The sequence below is a fragment of the Gobio gobio genome (assembly GCF_949357685.1).
Source record: "Gobio gobio genome assembly, chromosome: 12".
Taxonomy (NCBI): domain Eukaryota; kingdom Metazoa; phylum Chordata; class Actinopteri; order Cypriniformes; family Gobionidae; genus Gobio; species Gobio gobio.
Genome location: NC_137105.1, coordinates 3558381 through 3574033, shown reverse-complemented (window position 1 = coordinate 3574033; position 15653 = coordinate 3558381). Strand labels below are relative to the sequence as shown.

Genomic DNA, 15653 nt, shown 5'->3' with positions numbered 1-15653 from the left:
TTAAAACACTGAAACAACTTTTCCTCTTATTAAATATGAAATATTAGAGACACTTTGTATCATCTAGTCATTTGCATGAGGATAAAATCCCTCTCATTACATTTCTTTTCCTCGTTGAATAACTTGGAATTTCATCGCATTTAAGAAGTAAAAACTTTTTGGACTGGAGAAGGAGTTTTGAGATCTGAAAGTTTATTTTATTTAAAATAAATATTCACATTTGTTATTTTATTTTATTTTCATGGTATGACCCCTTTGATTATAAGAAAGTAAATTATTATTAGTCGTATTTTCTATTTTCTGTTTAATAATAAATATGATTTGATTTACTATTTAATAAAGGAATCATATTATGAAAAATACAATAAAAGAAGAACATTTATTTTATTAAAATAATAAATATAAATACAGAAAAATTTATTTATTATAAAATAGGCTTATTTTTATTTTCTCTTTAATAATAATAATAATAATAATAAAAGGGGATATATGCATCAAGGAAAGTAACATACAATAAAAATTGTATTATAGATATTGATAAATATATAAAATAATATAGATAAAAATGAATAGGATTTAGAGATATTATTATTTATTATTAGTCTTATTTTCTCTTTTCTGTTGAATAATAAATAGGATTTGATTTACTATTTAATAAAGGCATCATATTATGAAAAATAAAATAAAAGAATAACATTTATTTTATTAAAATAATAAATATAAATAAAGACAATTTTATTTTTCTCTTTAATAATAATAAAAGTGGATATATTCATCAAAAAAGTAAAGTAACACAATAAAAATAAAATAATAGATATTGATAAATACATAAAATAATATATAAATAGATATAATTTATTATTAGTCTTATTTTCTCTTTTCTGTTTAATAATTAATACGATTTGATTTACTATTTAATAAAGGGGCCATATTATAGAAAATACAATAAAATAAGAACATTTATTTTATTAATATAATAAATATAAATAGTAAAGAAAATTTGATTTATTATAAAATAGTCTTATTTTTATTTTTCTTTATTTAGTCTTATTTCTTTTCTCTTTAATAATAATAAAAGGGGATATATTCATCAAGTAAATTAACATACAATAAAAATAAAATAATAGATATTGATAAATACATAAAATAATATAGATAAATGCAAATAAATAGGATTTAGATATAGATAAATAGATATTCTTATTTATTAGTTTTCTTTTCTCTTTTCTGTTAAATAATAATAAGATTTAAGTTACGGTGTAATGAAAAGTTAAATATAATAAGAAGAATATAATTATTTTATGAATATAATAAATATAAATAGTTAAGGAAATCTGATTTATTAAATAAAATGTATTTGTCTTTTCCCATTTAATAACTATTTATTAAAGGGGATAAATTATAAGTAAAGTAAAATAATAGATATTGATAAATATATAACATAATATAGATGCATATAAATAGATATAATTTATATATAGATGAAATCAAAATAATATTTATTTAACAAAAAAAAGTAATTTATTTTATTTCACTTAACTTTTCACGATATAACCAATAGTAAAGGACTCTTATTTTGTCTTGTTCAGATTTAGATGGGGCACTGGCACCAGAGAGAGGATGCTCATCAAGGTGTCGGATCGGGAACCCAGTTTTCTGACGCAGGGAAACGGATACTCCAGTTCTTCCCCGCGTTCCAGACGCTCGTCCAGCAACGCTCCATCGGACCCTGAAGCCACGCCCCTTTCCCTGCCCGACCGGCCCCCGTCGCAATCTCCATTCCTGAAGAAGGCGGATTTGGGCGGTACTCAGCGCCGCTGCTCGGGCGATTCGCAGCCATCGTCCCCTCGCTACGCGTACGAGCCTCCTTTGTACGAAGAACCGCCCTCGGAATTCCAGTCCCCGCCTATTTATGAGGAACCGCCCACTGATATGCACTGCGACCCCGCCTTTTTTGGCTCTGATAGGTCTCCGGCGCGAAAACCAGGTCTTTACCACTCGCCCAAGCAAAGCCCGTCTCCTTATGGTCAGCTGGTGTTGACGAGACAACGAAGCTCAACGCCCGAGAAGACGCCCAATCAAGACTATAGCTCAAGTGGGCGGGACTACAGCTCTGCAGGGCGGGACTACAGCTCCAGTGGGCGGGATTATAGCTCGGGCATGAGGGACTATAGCTCTGGCGTGCGGGATTACAACTCTAGTGGACGGGAGTATAGCGCCGCTGGGCGGGAATATGTAAAGCAGCTAGTTTATGTTGAGCAGTCTGGCTCCTCCCCTCGATTCAGGACGACAGAACGTCTGCTGAGCTATGGGACCAGTTCAAACAGCCTATCAGCCGGATTTTCGTACGGTGGCTCCTTTACGCTACAGCACAGTCACGACCTCAATGGCGGCAACAGAAAACGTAAGAACCGGAAGCCGTCTTTGCCAGGAGGAGAGGGGGATGGCATGGGAACAGGTCTTGGGGCGATGATCACCCAAGCCCGGTTGGCATGGGAGGCTCAGCAGATGTTACATCAGCGAGGGGGCGTGTCCTCAGACCAGGGAGGGAAAGACGGGTATGAAAGTGACGGGGCGACGCCCATGCCGCTGCCTGGCCCGGTGGTGCGGGCGTTCAGCGAAGACGAGGCGCTGGCGCAGCAGGAGATCCACTGGAAACGTGCCACCCTGGACAGACTGGCATTTCCTCAGGCGCTTCTAGAAAAGAGTCTGTCCGTGCAAACCAACCTGGCATCCCCAGAACCTTACCTCCATCCCTCGCAGGTAATGCACATTGCGTCAGAAACTCAAAACATTGACAGGATTGCTATATTTAAAGTCCTAAAATGAAAATCATGATTTACTCACCCCCTAAGTCATCCTAGGTGTGTGTGACATTCTTCTTTCAATAAAATCTGAGTTATATTACACAAATCCTGGCTAATCCAAGCTTTATAATGGCAGTAATAATTGCTCTGTTTTTGAAGTCCATAAAAAGTGCATCTGTCCGTCATATAACTGCTCCACGCGGCTCTGGGGTGTCAATAAAGGCCTTCTGAAGCAAATCGACGAGTTTGTGTAAGAAAAATATCCATATTTAAAACTTTATGATGTAAACTTTCGGCCGACACCTTCTCTGTTCAATTTATGGAAAAATTGTTGAAAGTTCCCCAGCCGATGGAAAGACTAACGTGACCAGGTCCACTCGTCATGACGTCACGAACGTTTCACTTTCAACATTCAACACTTTTCCACGGAAATCCATCGGCTGGAACTCTACTTGATAAAGTTTTAAATATTAATATTTTTCTTACGCAAACGCGTCGATTCGCTTCAGAAGGCCTTTATTAACACCCCAGAAGCGCTTTGAGTGAGTTCCTAGAAAAGCGCTATATAAATGTAATAAATTATTATTATTTATTATTAATAAAGGCCTTCTGAAGCGAATCGACGCGTTTGTGTTAGAAAAATATTAATGTTTAAAACATTATCAAGTAAACTTTCGACCGACCGCATTCTGTGGAAAAGTGTTGAATGTTGACAGTGAAACTCAAGATGCGTACGTGACATCATGACTAGGGGTGGGTACCGTTCACATTTTAATTACTTTTGGGATGTTTACATAAATAACTATAAAGAACCTGTAAGTAATTTATAAAAGTGTTATTGACATTATGCCAGAGCTGCCCTGCTCTCTGTCTGCCATTGTCTGCGATGTTTGATTACTGTAATATTTACTAGTAAATAGTAGGCAACTAGGTATTTAATTCATAAAAAACAACCATATTATTATTTTTTTCTTTTTAATTTCATTTCTCTGAAAAGATTTCCCACAAATGATGTGTATTTTCTGGTAATCAAATGAAGACATTAATTAAATTTATCTTTTAATTTAATTTAATTTAAAAAGTCAAACAAAGTGCTGCACAACTGAGCTTTATACGGTTAAAATTAAAACATGAAGAAAAATTGTAATATATAAAAAAAACTTACAAAAATAAAGTGTTGATAATTTATTCTTATTACATTAGTGTTAGTATTATTATTACATTGAGACGTATCTAAATTCTACTATACAACAGTAATTTATTTGTCAAGTTAGCCGAACTTTTATTTTGACGGGTTGCCGTGATTCTGAGTTTCTGTGTGTTTATGATATGACGGTAGTTTTTCTATTTTACGCTCATGAAGTGACTCAGTTGCTCTGGAGATGACGTTCATGCGTTCATGTCCTCATATGAGAGGCAGAGATGGAAACATGCTCTGTTTATGCAAGTTTATAATATGCCATTGTAAATACATACGGGTGAGGGTTCGAATGCGGGTCGCCATGTTGCCCCTCCATCTTGAAAGTACATTAGCCAAAGAGGGACATACCCGTAAATTCAAGCTTCGCCTTTGGCGTTTTAACACTCGATGGCACCGTGTCGAATGTGGACGAGGTCGAACTGGAAGCCATGTTAATCTTGGACTAAATCGGCCACCGTAGGAGTTAAAACGAAATCGGAATTGAGAGGAACAGAAACTAATATTCACTGGATGGTCATATACCTTTTCACCACTAGATGGGGGAGAATATCACACAGTGTAGCTTTAAGGTCAAATGGGCAAAAAAGTGTGTGAATCCCTGCTTTAGTTAATGGAAATGGTAATTCGGCTGTCTAAAACAATAAGTATGTAAACCTCAGATAGAATATTGTGAAATTTTCCTTTATTGGACATTAGAAGCATTGCACTTTCTCATTAATAGCGATGAACTCAAATCAAGTTGCTTGATTGTGTATCATGACTATTACAAGCGGCGCAGTAGAAAAAGTTTTTCTGGACTCATTGGCGCTTCGGGCCTTTAATGAGTTGGATCCTCCGATGGGGTTTTGTGGCAGCGTTGAGCTGAACTCTGAGCTCTTTCAGCCCAATATAATGAGCATTTAAATGTCCTGCCACCCTGCTCGAATCAGGCCTGAACCGCTGGTTAAACGCTGCCAGCGGGGTTAATTGGGACGCTGACCTTTCAACGCCTCTTACCCAACCAGTGATATCTTTGTTCTGGGTATATTGGGCTGTGCGGTTCTCGGAGGCGAGTGTTTCCTTGGAGGAATTTTTTTAAGTTGGCTCTATTTGCTGATAATAATTGAGACGGACAGCTGGTCCAGCAGGAAACGGTGTCACACAAACGGTCTACTTTAATTCGTGCAGCAATGACATGAAATAAATGCAGCTCAGACCCCTCAGGGCCGGCTCCAGCTGTCTGGACAGTGTTTAAATCAGGATGCTTCTCCATTCTCAGAGATTTACGGGAAGGTTACAGACTCGAGTCAGAAGGCAGATGTGCATTTGTTCAGCAGAACATGCACACGTCTCTTCACACAGACACGCCCTGCTGTAAGGACATTAATATTTCAGCATGTGCCGTTTTAAGAGTCGTTGCGCTTATGTAAAGGCATCATGTCAGAGTCCAAACCCTCGTCACAAACACTCCAGCTCCAGGAGATACACACTTCCTTGTGTTCATGTGTGTGGGTCACATTTCACACCTAAAATAAATTATATTTTGCGTCAGGAAATCAAAGCTTAGTTTATGACCTTTGAGGTTTTTATTTTTAAACACATTTCCCGCTGAAAGTCTCATTACTTGAACGCAAAAGAAAATGTAAATTAAGAATCGCACTCGCAACCAAATCAATCCAAAATCACAGCCAATCAGAAGAGCGTGTGGGCGGAGTCTCTGCAAGCGCATTCGCAATCAAATAAATCAAAAATCACAGCCAATCAGAAGAGTGTGTGGGCGGAGTCTCTCTGCAAGCGCACTGCACTCGCAACCAAATCAATCCAAAATCACAGCCAATCAGAAGAGTGTGTGGGAGGAGTCTCTCTGCAAGCGCACTGCACTCGCAACCAAATCAATCCAAAATCACAGCCAATCAGAAGAGCGTGTGGGCGGAGTCTATCTGCAAGAGCACCGCACTCGCAATCCAAAATCACAGCCAATCAGAAGAGCGTGTGGGCGGAGTCTCTTTGCAAGCACACTGCACTCGCAACTAAATCAATCCAAAATCACAGCTAATCAGAAGAGCGTGTGGGCGGAGTCTCTCTGCAAGCGCACTGCACTCGCAACTAAATCAATCAAAAATCATAGCCAATCAGAAGAGCGTGTGGGCGGAGTCTCTCTGCAAGAGCACTGCACTCGCAACCAAATCAATCCAAAATCACAGCCAATCAGAAGAGCGTGTGGGCGGAGTCTATCTGCAAGAGCACTGCACTCGCAACCAAATCAATCAAAAATCATAGCCAATCAGAAGAGCGTGTGGGCGGAGTCTATCTGCAAGAGCACTGCACTCGCAACCAAATCAATCCAAAATCACAGCCAATCAGAAGAGCGTGTGGGCGGAGTCTCTCTGCAAGCGCACTGCACTCGCAACTAAATCAATCAAAAATCATAGCCAATCAGAAGAGCGTGTGGGCGGAGTCTATCTGCAAGCGCACTGCACTCGCAATCCAAAATCACAGCCAATCAGAAGAGCGTGTGGGCGGAGTCTTTCTGCAAGCACACTGCATTTGTTATCAAATAAATAAAAAATCACAGCCAATCAGAAGAGCGTGTGGGCGGAGTCCCAAAAATATATATTTTTTGCAATATATATATTTATCAATATATAATTATATATTATAAGTTCATTATAATACAGTATATAATTAGTTATTTCTTTGGATTTTGGGGTGAAATATGATCTGGACAGTTCTCGGCAGTTCTTCCCAACACCAAAAACAGAAAGTATTGCGACTGAATAATGATGACGAGGAGGTTAAGATGAGTGGAGGAATGATCCACAGACGGATGAAAGAGAAGATGGAAGCCTGCGTATTAATCGTGTTGATCAAGAACGCCTCCGGCCATGAAACTTTCACGCCGCCACTCAGAAATAATAGGTCAAATATAAAGATCTGCCTTTTGAAATATTACCATCAATATTTGAACTTCATTTTGTAAGAGTCATCATTATAGCTAACAGTCCCCATAACTCGAGCCCCTCCTTCAATGTGTTTTCTGGTCCAGCAACAGAACATGTGATCAGAGGAATCATTGATGTCTGGAGCACAAACGCTGCTGGACCCACAGAAGCCATTTAGAGAGACCAAGGACACATTCACAGTCCCTCATGGTCTCGTCTCCTTCCATGACCTTTATAGCATATACTGGTGTTCTGAATCCCTCTGCTCTCAAAAGATTCATTTCAATACAATTGAACGATTCACTGTTAAAGTAAATGACTCACTGATTCATTTGAATGCCAGCATTGTCTTTTTTTTAAAGGTAAATACAATCAGTATTTTTTGCATCTTTCAAACAAGATGCATTTAATCAAGAAGCTAATTATAAAAAAAAATAAAAAAATTCTTACCCCAACTGGTTTTTCTTCTAATTTATTGTTACATTAAATAAAATTTCACATTTTAGATGTTTTTCAGATCGAGAATGAACCCTCTGGTGCTGCGGTCAACAAATGCAATCACTTAATTGTACAATATTTTAGTTCGATAATATTTTTTATTTAATATTTTTAGGGGATTTTATGGTAGTAAATTATATTTATGCTTTAGTTATAATCCATGTATTTTCACTTTTTGAGCATGGACCTGAAAATTTAAATTAAACTTTCATAAATATTGAATGTTTTGGAGCACAGACTGACGTTTTTTTTTTAAGACAACACTTGGCGGATTATTTCTGAAGTGAAAAAAGTAAAAACAAATTTTTAATTTAAATTGTACATTTATAGTTGTTAAAAATGCACAAAAATACCATAAAATTTTTTTTTATGAAATATCTATTTTCACGTTTTACACTAAAACTCTGAAAATCAAAGGCATAAATCTAAACAAGCTGTGTTACAAATGAGCGTTCAGTGAGATTTAGTTTGGGCGCAGTACCAAACGCTTCCACCAGATGAAATTCGCCTCCCATTCATTTCCAACTCGATGACGAACGAAACAATTGTGACTATTTTTTTTCAGACCCATTTAACTTTTTCGAATCATGTCTAAGATTTTTTTTTTGTATTTACACAGCAAGTGCCAAAACCTTTACCAAGTTTCATACCATTCTGATAAAGTTAAAATATCTTATAACTAGGGCTGTCAAAAGATTAATCGCGATTAATCGCATCCAAAATAAAAGTTTGTGTTTACATAATATATGTGTGTGTGTACTCTGTTAATTATTATTTATATATAAATACACACACATTCATGTATATATTTCAGAAATATTTGCATGTATATACATTTATATAATCTATAATATATATAAATATAAATGTTTTATATATAAAAATATTTTTTTTTTCTTAAATATATACATGCTTGTGTGTGTATTTATATATAAATATTAATTAACAGAGTACACACACACATATATTATGTTAACACAAAATTTTATTTTGGATACGATTAATCGCGATTAATCTTTTGACAGCCCTAATTATAACGTACAAGTTTTTTGGGTCAAAAATGAGCGAACAGCATCAAAGTGTTAAACTGAATCATCTGATAGATGCACATTTATAAGGATTTATATTTGATTAGCTTTATTTGTAGACTAGCCTATACTTGAGTGTCTCGTTTGTAGTTGAACTAGTTATTAGGAGTAGCTTGTAGTTTGAGATGTAAAAATCTTCTGGATGTTATTCATATTTTGTGAGGTGTTTGTGTTGTTTTGTTTCATGTACCTGCTTGATTAACGTTTCATAACCAGGGAAGTGACTGAGGCCAGTGTTTGAAAATGTCATAATTGTGTAATAGCCTGAAGGAGGCATTTCTGCCCTTTTGTTGTCCTCATTATTTTGGGGATTGCCTCATTTCCTCTTGACCCGACCCCGAGGCTGAGACGCCGGTTTAATATCTGCACTCAATGCCGCTCTTCAACCTCAACATACAATGTTTTCTTTCTTCCCAAGTCGGAAGATCTGGGAGCGTGTTCTCAGTTCGAGGCCAGCCGGAACGCCAGGAACATGATGCCCAGTGCCAGCTGCGGCGTCTTCCCAGAGTTCACGCTCCGCAAACCGTCCTCGGAGACGGACATCGAGAACTGGGCATCCAAACACTTCAACAAGCACACCCAGGTACACACTCATCATCATCAGCCGAGATTTATGCTCCCTGTAAAGCCTACAGTGTCAAATCACATTCATTTCTAAGGTCATCGTGGCACACAATCTCCTCCAGTCCTTCTGTCGTCTGACTTTTTTATGAAGGAAATCTAAGAATAACTTTATTTCAAGATCAACACTAATATATGTTCATATATGAAATATCAATATATGCTCATATAAAGTAAAAACATATTAGAAATTGGAACAATTCCATATATTGAATCCCATATATTATATGTACTGTATGTATAATACATATTTTGACATATGTCTCATATATGCATATCCTAATATGCTAATATAGAGTAAAAACATATATGCACAGCTATGAAACCTATAAGAAATTAGAACAATTCCATATATTGACATATAACTCTATTACATATGTTCAAATTATGTATGTGACAAACTTCTGTCACTGATAAGAGTCTTAGTATAGATTTTATGTATAAAACAAATATTTTTAATGTTACTTATTACTTCAAAAATAAACTAACAAAACACAAACAAACCCCTTCATGCTACACAGAACTAAGACTACATAAAATCAGCCCAAAATCAGAGTTTTGATCATAAAGCAGATTGGCAGATATATAGTGACAACTGATATGTATTTTATGCATTATGTCTGCAATACTGTAATAAAGATCTCATTGATTTATATTACCTTAATTTTTGTCCAGCATCTGCACCAAATCGCATATTTTCTGCTAAGTTTATTTTATTAAAAATACAACAACAAAAAACAGTAATATTGTGAAATATTATTCCAGTGTAAATCATCTGTTCTCTATGTGAATATATAGTAAAGTGTAATTTATTTGTGATCAAAGCTGAATTTATCATCATTACTCCAGTCTTCAGTGTCACATTTATTTGATCAAAAATACAGTAAAAATTGTGAAATATTATTTAAATTTAAAACTGCTGTTTTCTTTGTTAATATATAGTAACGTGTAATTTATTCCTGTGATCAAAGCTGAATTTGTTTGATCAAAAATACAGTACAAATTGTGAAATATTATTTTTAAAACTGCTGTTCTCTGTGTGAATATATAGTAAAGTGTAATTTATTCCTGTGATGATAGCTGAATATATCATCATTACTCCAGTCTTCAGTCACATTTATTTGATCAAAAATGCAGTAAAAATTATGAAATATTCCTTCAATGTAGATCATCTGTTCTCTATGTGAATATATAGTAAAGTGTAATTTATTCCTGTGATCAAAGCTGAATTTATCATCATTACTCCAGTCTTCAGTGTCACATTTATTTGATGAAAAATACATTACAAATTGTGAAATATTATTATAATTTATGATAACTATTTTCTGTCAATATATAGTCAAATGTAATTTATTCCTGAATTTTCAGCATCATTACTCCAGTCTTCAGTCACATTTATTTGATCAAAAACACAGTAAAAACAGTAAAACATTTTTTTCAGGATTCTTTGATGAATAGAAAGTTCAAAAGAGCAGTATTTGTCTGAAATATAATCGTCTTTACTGTCACTTTTGATCAATTTAATGCATACTTGATGAATAAATGTATTCAATTCTTTAAGTTCTTTCCCAAAAAAATAAATGAAACCTTTTTACCGACCCAAAACTTTTGCAAAAGCTTTCTATTTCCGATAAATGCTGTTCTTTTGAACTTTCTATTCATCAAAGAATCCTAAAAAAAAAATGATTTACACGTTGATAATAATCATAAATTTTTGTGGAGCTCAAATCCTCATATTAGAGTGATTCGTGAAGGATCATGTGACACTGAAGACTGGAGTAATGATGATAAATTCAGCTTAGATCACAGGAATATATTACATGAATTACATATATTAAATTTATTTAACATTTTAATAATATTTCACAATATTACAGTTTTTTTTTATTTTTAATAAAATAAATGCGGCCTTGGTGAGCAGAACTCACCTCCACTTTCATTGAAATTTAACATTTAAGATATTTATAATTATATTAATGATACTAAAATAACACAGAGGGGGAACTGTTCCTTTAAAGTCAGCATGAAACAGAAGTTGCGCTAGTCAATTGCTTCTCAAACAAGAACAAATGTAGGGGCGGGGCTTGATTTTGTCGGTGTGGAATTGATTGGATGGTCGTGGTTTGCTATTGGTGGATCTCATGTGAGTGACAGGTTGCCCCGCCCTCGTCATCAGAGAAGAGATGAAGTTATTCTGATTAGGGCTGGGTGATACGGCCCAAAAAAATTATCACGATATAATTTTCCATATCAGTTGATATCGATAATTATCACGATAAAGGTCAAATCTTTATTTCTTTAAAGTTTAAAGGCATATTTTTGCTCCTGAGTGAAAGATGTAGAAAACAGACAGTTAACTGTGGTTTTAAATTATCCGTTATTGTCAAAACATGACAAACACTTCCCAAACAGCTGGACAATTGATCAAAACTGAGGTAGATGTATTTATTACTAATAAAATCAATATTAATAGAGTAGAATATTATTAATAAAAATAGAATATATAAAATAAATATCTATAGTAAAATCTAGAAATGTAATGATATAACCTTTGGCTCTGCTGACTGCAAATGCAAAGTTAAATTGCTTTAAAGATAAAGTTTGTCAGTAAACAAAAAATAGACTTTAAAAAAATCTTTCTGGTAAGCATGCCAAACCTTATAAATAAATGGCATTGACAATATAAATAAGATAAAATAAATAAATAAAAGAAAAATCTTAACTGTGGTCAGCATTTTTTTACTCTACACTCTATATATCAATAAAATAATACTTAATTAAAATAATTGTGTAAGTAGTAAAACAATAAAAACGCAAACGGGCAAAAAAATGCGTTTTAAGTTTAGAAACATTTTGAGTCCCCCCTCTCCTGACTAACAGTGGATTGGTCCACCGCGCACCGACACACACACACACACACACACACACACACACACACACACACACACACACACACACACACACACACACACGTTTGTTTTTGTGAAATGTGAGGACATTCCATAGGCGTAATGGTTTTATACCGTACAAACCGTATTTTCTATCCCCTTACACTGCCCCTAAACCTACCCATCACACAGACACACACACACACACACACACACACACACACACACACACACACACACACACACACACACACACACACACACACACACACACACACACACACACACACACACACACACACACACACACACACACACACACACACACACACACACTCCCCCTGCCCCTAAACCTACCCATCACACACACACACACACACACACACACACTCCCCCTGCCCCTAAACCTACCCATCACACACACACACACACACACACACACACACACACACACACACACACACACACACACACACACACACACACACACACACACACACACACACACACACACACTCCCCCTGCCCCTAAACCTACCCATCACACACACACACACACACACACACACACACACACACACACTGCCCCTGCCCCTAAACCTACCCATCACACACACACACACACACACACACACACACACACACACACACACAACTGCGGTGGGCTGGGAGAGAGGCGAGCACAAAGTTCCTTAGTTGTGGAACTCCAATAAGGGCTGTCAAGTCTATTTTAATCATTTAAAAATCGGATGAAATAATTGTATTTCTCTTTTATTACAGGCGATGCTGAGTTATTAATAAATCACCAAAGACAAAACATTATGATAGCGATGTATTTTTCCATAAGTCCATTAGGAGAATGATTTCATGGAGTTTAGCTCTCCTCTGTCATCCAGGGTCTGTTCAGGAGGAAAGTGTCCATTGCCAACATGCTGGCCTGGAGCAGCGAGCCCATCAAGAAGCCCATGATCGTGACTTCCGACCGAACCGTCAAGCGTGAGGCCGTGGATCTCTTCAAACTGATCCAGACCTACATGGGCGACCGGCGGGCCAAAGGAGACCCTCTGTCGGTGGCTCTGGAGGTGTCCGTGAGGGGCTGGAGCTGCCAGGGCCTGAGGGACGAGCTTTACATCCAGCTGTGCAGACAAACCACGGAGAACTTCCGCTACGACAGCCTTCAGAGAGGCTGGGAGCTCATGGCCATCTGTCTGGCCTTCTTCCCCCCAACGCCTCGCTTCCACAACTACCTGGAGGGCTACATCTACAGACACATGGACCCGCTGAACGACACCAAGGGTACGGCACCACATGATAAGTCCGGGCTTAAAGGACAACTCCGGTGAAAAATGAACCTAGGGGTAATTAACACATGGTTACCGAGTAGATCGTTCTCTGGGATGCGTTTCCATGAAAATCGAATGTAAAGAGTTTCATCTCTAAAAACTAGGGGTGTAACGATTCGTTTTAACAACGATTCGATTCGTATCACGATTTGAGGTTGTCGATACGATTCAAGGACGATTTTGGTTCATTTAGAACGATACGATCCGAAACGATTCAGTGACCTGAAATCGATTCAGTAACTTTTTAGCCAAAAATTGTGTGACTGAAATAAATATCTGGATACTGCTCAGTGCAGGTGAAGTTTCCTAGATTCCTGTTGTTTCTTGTAAGGGAATCAGGTATATCAATTAATTATGGATATAAACAAACAAGTAAACAACAATTAATGGCAAATGCATTCAAATTTTATTTGAATAAAGTGCAACCAACAGTTTAGGTTGAATTAAAAGGAAGTTAACCTTTTCTGCTCTCATTTTCAATATTCAATACATTTTCAATAAAAGCACAGTAAGTGCAGCCAACATTTCAACAGTAGGTTAACCTGCTACTTCTGCTTTTGTTATCCAACATAATAATATTACAATATTAATATCAAAAATAAAGTGCAACTAACTTCTCTTCAGGTTTAATTAATAGTAGGTGTACCTGTTACTTTTGCTGTTGTTTTTCAACATTAAAATAATACAAATACAATATTAATATCAAAAATAAAGTGCAACCAACATTTCTTCAGGTTGAATAAACTGGCGAAACCTGCTACTACTCTCAGTTTAATAAACAAAAGATAAAATGTAACCAACTACTCTTCAATGACTCTACAGATTTCTTTTTCAAAAATATCACCATGATCTGACCGCAGAACACTTCTCTGTGCGTTCACCATGTCTCCAGCAGTACTAAAACTCGCTCTGCTGGCACAATGGTGTCAGGAATGCACAGGGAACATTTAGCAAGGGTTGAAAGTACAGGTAAAACGTTACTAACTTAGCTCTTTCTCCTGGTGGCTTGATAATTTCTCGCTGGTTGGCTTCTCCTCTGCCATACGCCATGCTATGTTTTGTTTTCTTTGCGCTGCTGCTGGTGCGTGCGTTGCGATGATGTCACAGATAGGCAGACTTAATCGAGTAACGTTTAACGCCTTTATCATTAAAAGTGCTAAGAAAAAACATCCATTTAAAGTCTGACGTGCTTAAATCCAATGCGTTATTTCTAGGGGTGTAACGATTCATCTACTACATCGATGTATCGATTTATTTTCCTATGATCTAACTACATCGATCTGTGCTCGGCAAGATGGCCTTCCGGACAACATATATCGATCTAACATCGTTTTAAAAGGTAATAAATCGATTGTATCGATCATGGGAAATAACGCATTGGATTTAAGCACGTCAGACTTTATATGGATATTTTTTCTTAGCACTTTTAATGATAAAGCCGTTAAACGTTACTCGATTAAGTCTGCCTATCTGTGACATCATCGCAACGCACGCACCAGCAGCAGCGCTAAGAAAACAAAACATAGCATGGCGGATGACAGAGAAGCCAACGTGCGAGAAATTATCAAGCCACCAGGAGAAAGAGCTAAGTTAGTAACGTTTTACCTGTACTTTCAACCCTTGCTAAATGTTACCTGTGAATTCCTGACACCAGTGTGCCAGCAGACCGAGTTTTAGTACTGCTGGAGACATGGTGAACGCACAGAGAAGTGTTCTGCGGTCAGATCATGTTGATATTTTTGAAAAAGAAATCTGTAGAGTCATTGAAGAGTAGTTGGCTACATTTTATCTTTTGTTAAATATTGTTTGTTTATTAAACTGAGAGTAGTAGCAGGTTCAGCCAGTTTATTCAACCTGAAGAAATGTTGGTTGCACTTTATTTTTGATATTAATATTGAATTTGTATTATTTTAATGTTGAAAAACAACAGCAAAAGTAGCAGGTAAACCTACTATTAATTAAACCTGAAGAGTAGTTAGTTGCACTTTATTTTTGATATTAATATTGTAATATTTTTATGTTGGAAAACAAAAGCAGAAGTAGCAGGTTAACCTACTGTTGAAATGTTGGCTGCACTTACTGTGCTTTTATTGAAAATGTATTGAAAATTGAAATGAGAGCAGAAAAGGTTAACTTCCTTTTAATTCAACCTAAACTGTTGGTTGCACTTTATTCAAATAAAATTTGAATGCATTTGCCATTAATTGTTGTTTTCAATTTTTGGCTAAAAAGTTACTGAATCGATTTCAAGTCACTGAATCGTTTCGGATCGTATCGTTCTAAATGA

At 36.4% G+C, this 15653-nt stretch overlaps 1 protein-coding gene across 1 annotated transcript in view; it reads left to right on the top strand.

Annotated features, from left to right (window-relative positions):
* Nucleotides 1-15653, top strand: part of arhgap39 (Rho GTPase activating protein 39) — a gene marked incomplete at both ends in the record, with an annotated part of 82197 nt that overhangs the window by 32802 nt on the left and 33742 nt on the right. The window contains 3 exons of the mRNA XM_079832207.1: nt 1590-2763; nt 8934-9098; nt 12920-13319. Coding sequence (XP_079688333.1) covers nt 1590-2763; nt 8934-9098; nt 12920-13319 — 1739 coding nt within the window. The remainder of the gene's footprint in view (nt 1-1589; nt 2764-8933; nt 9099-12919; nt 13320-15653) is intronic.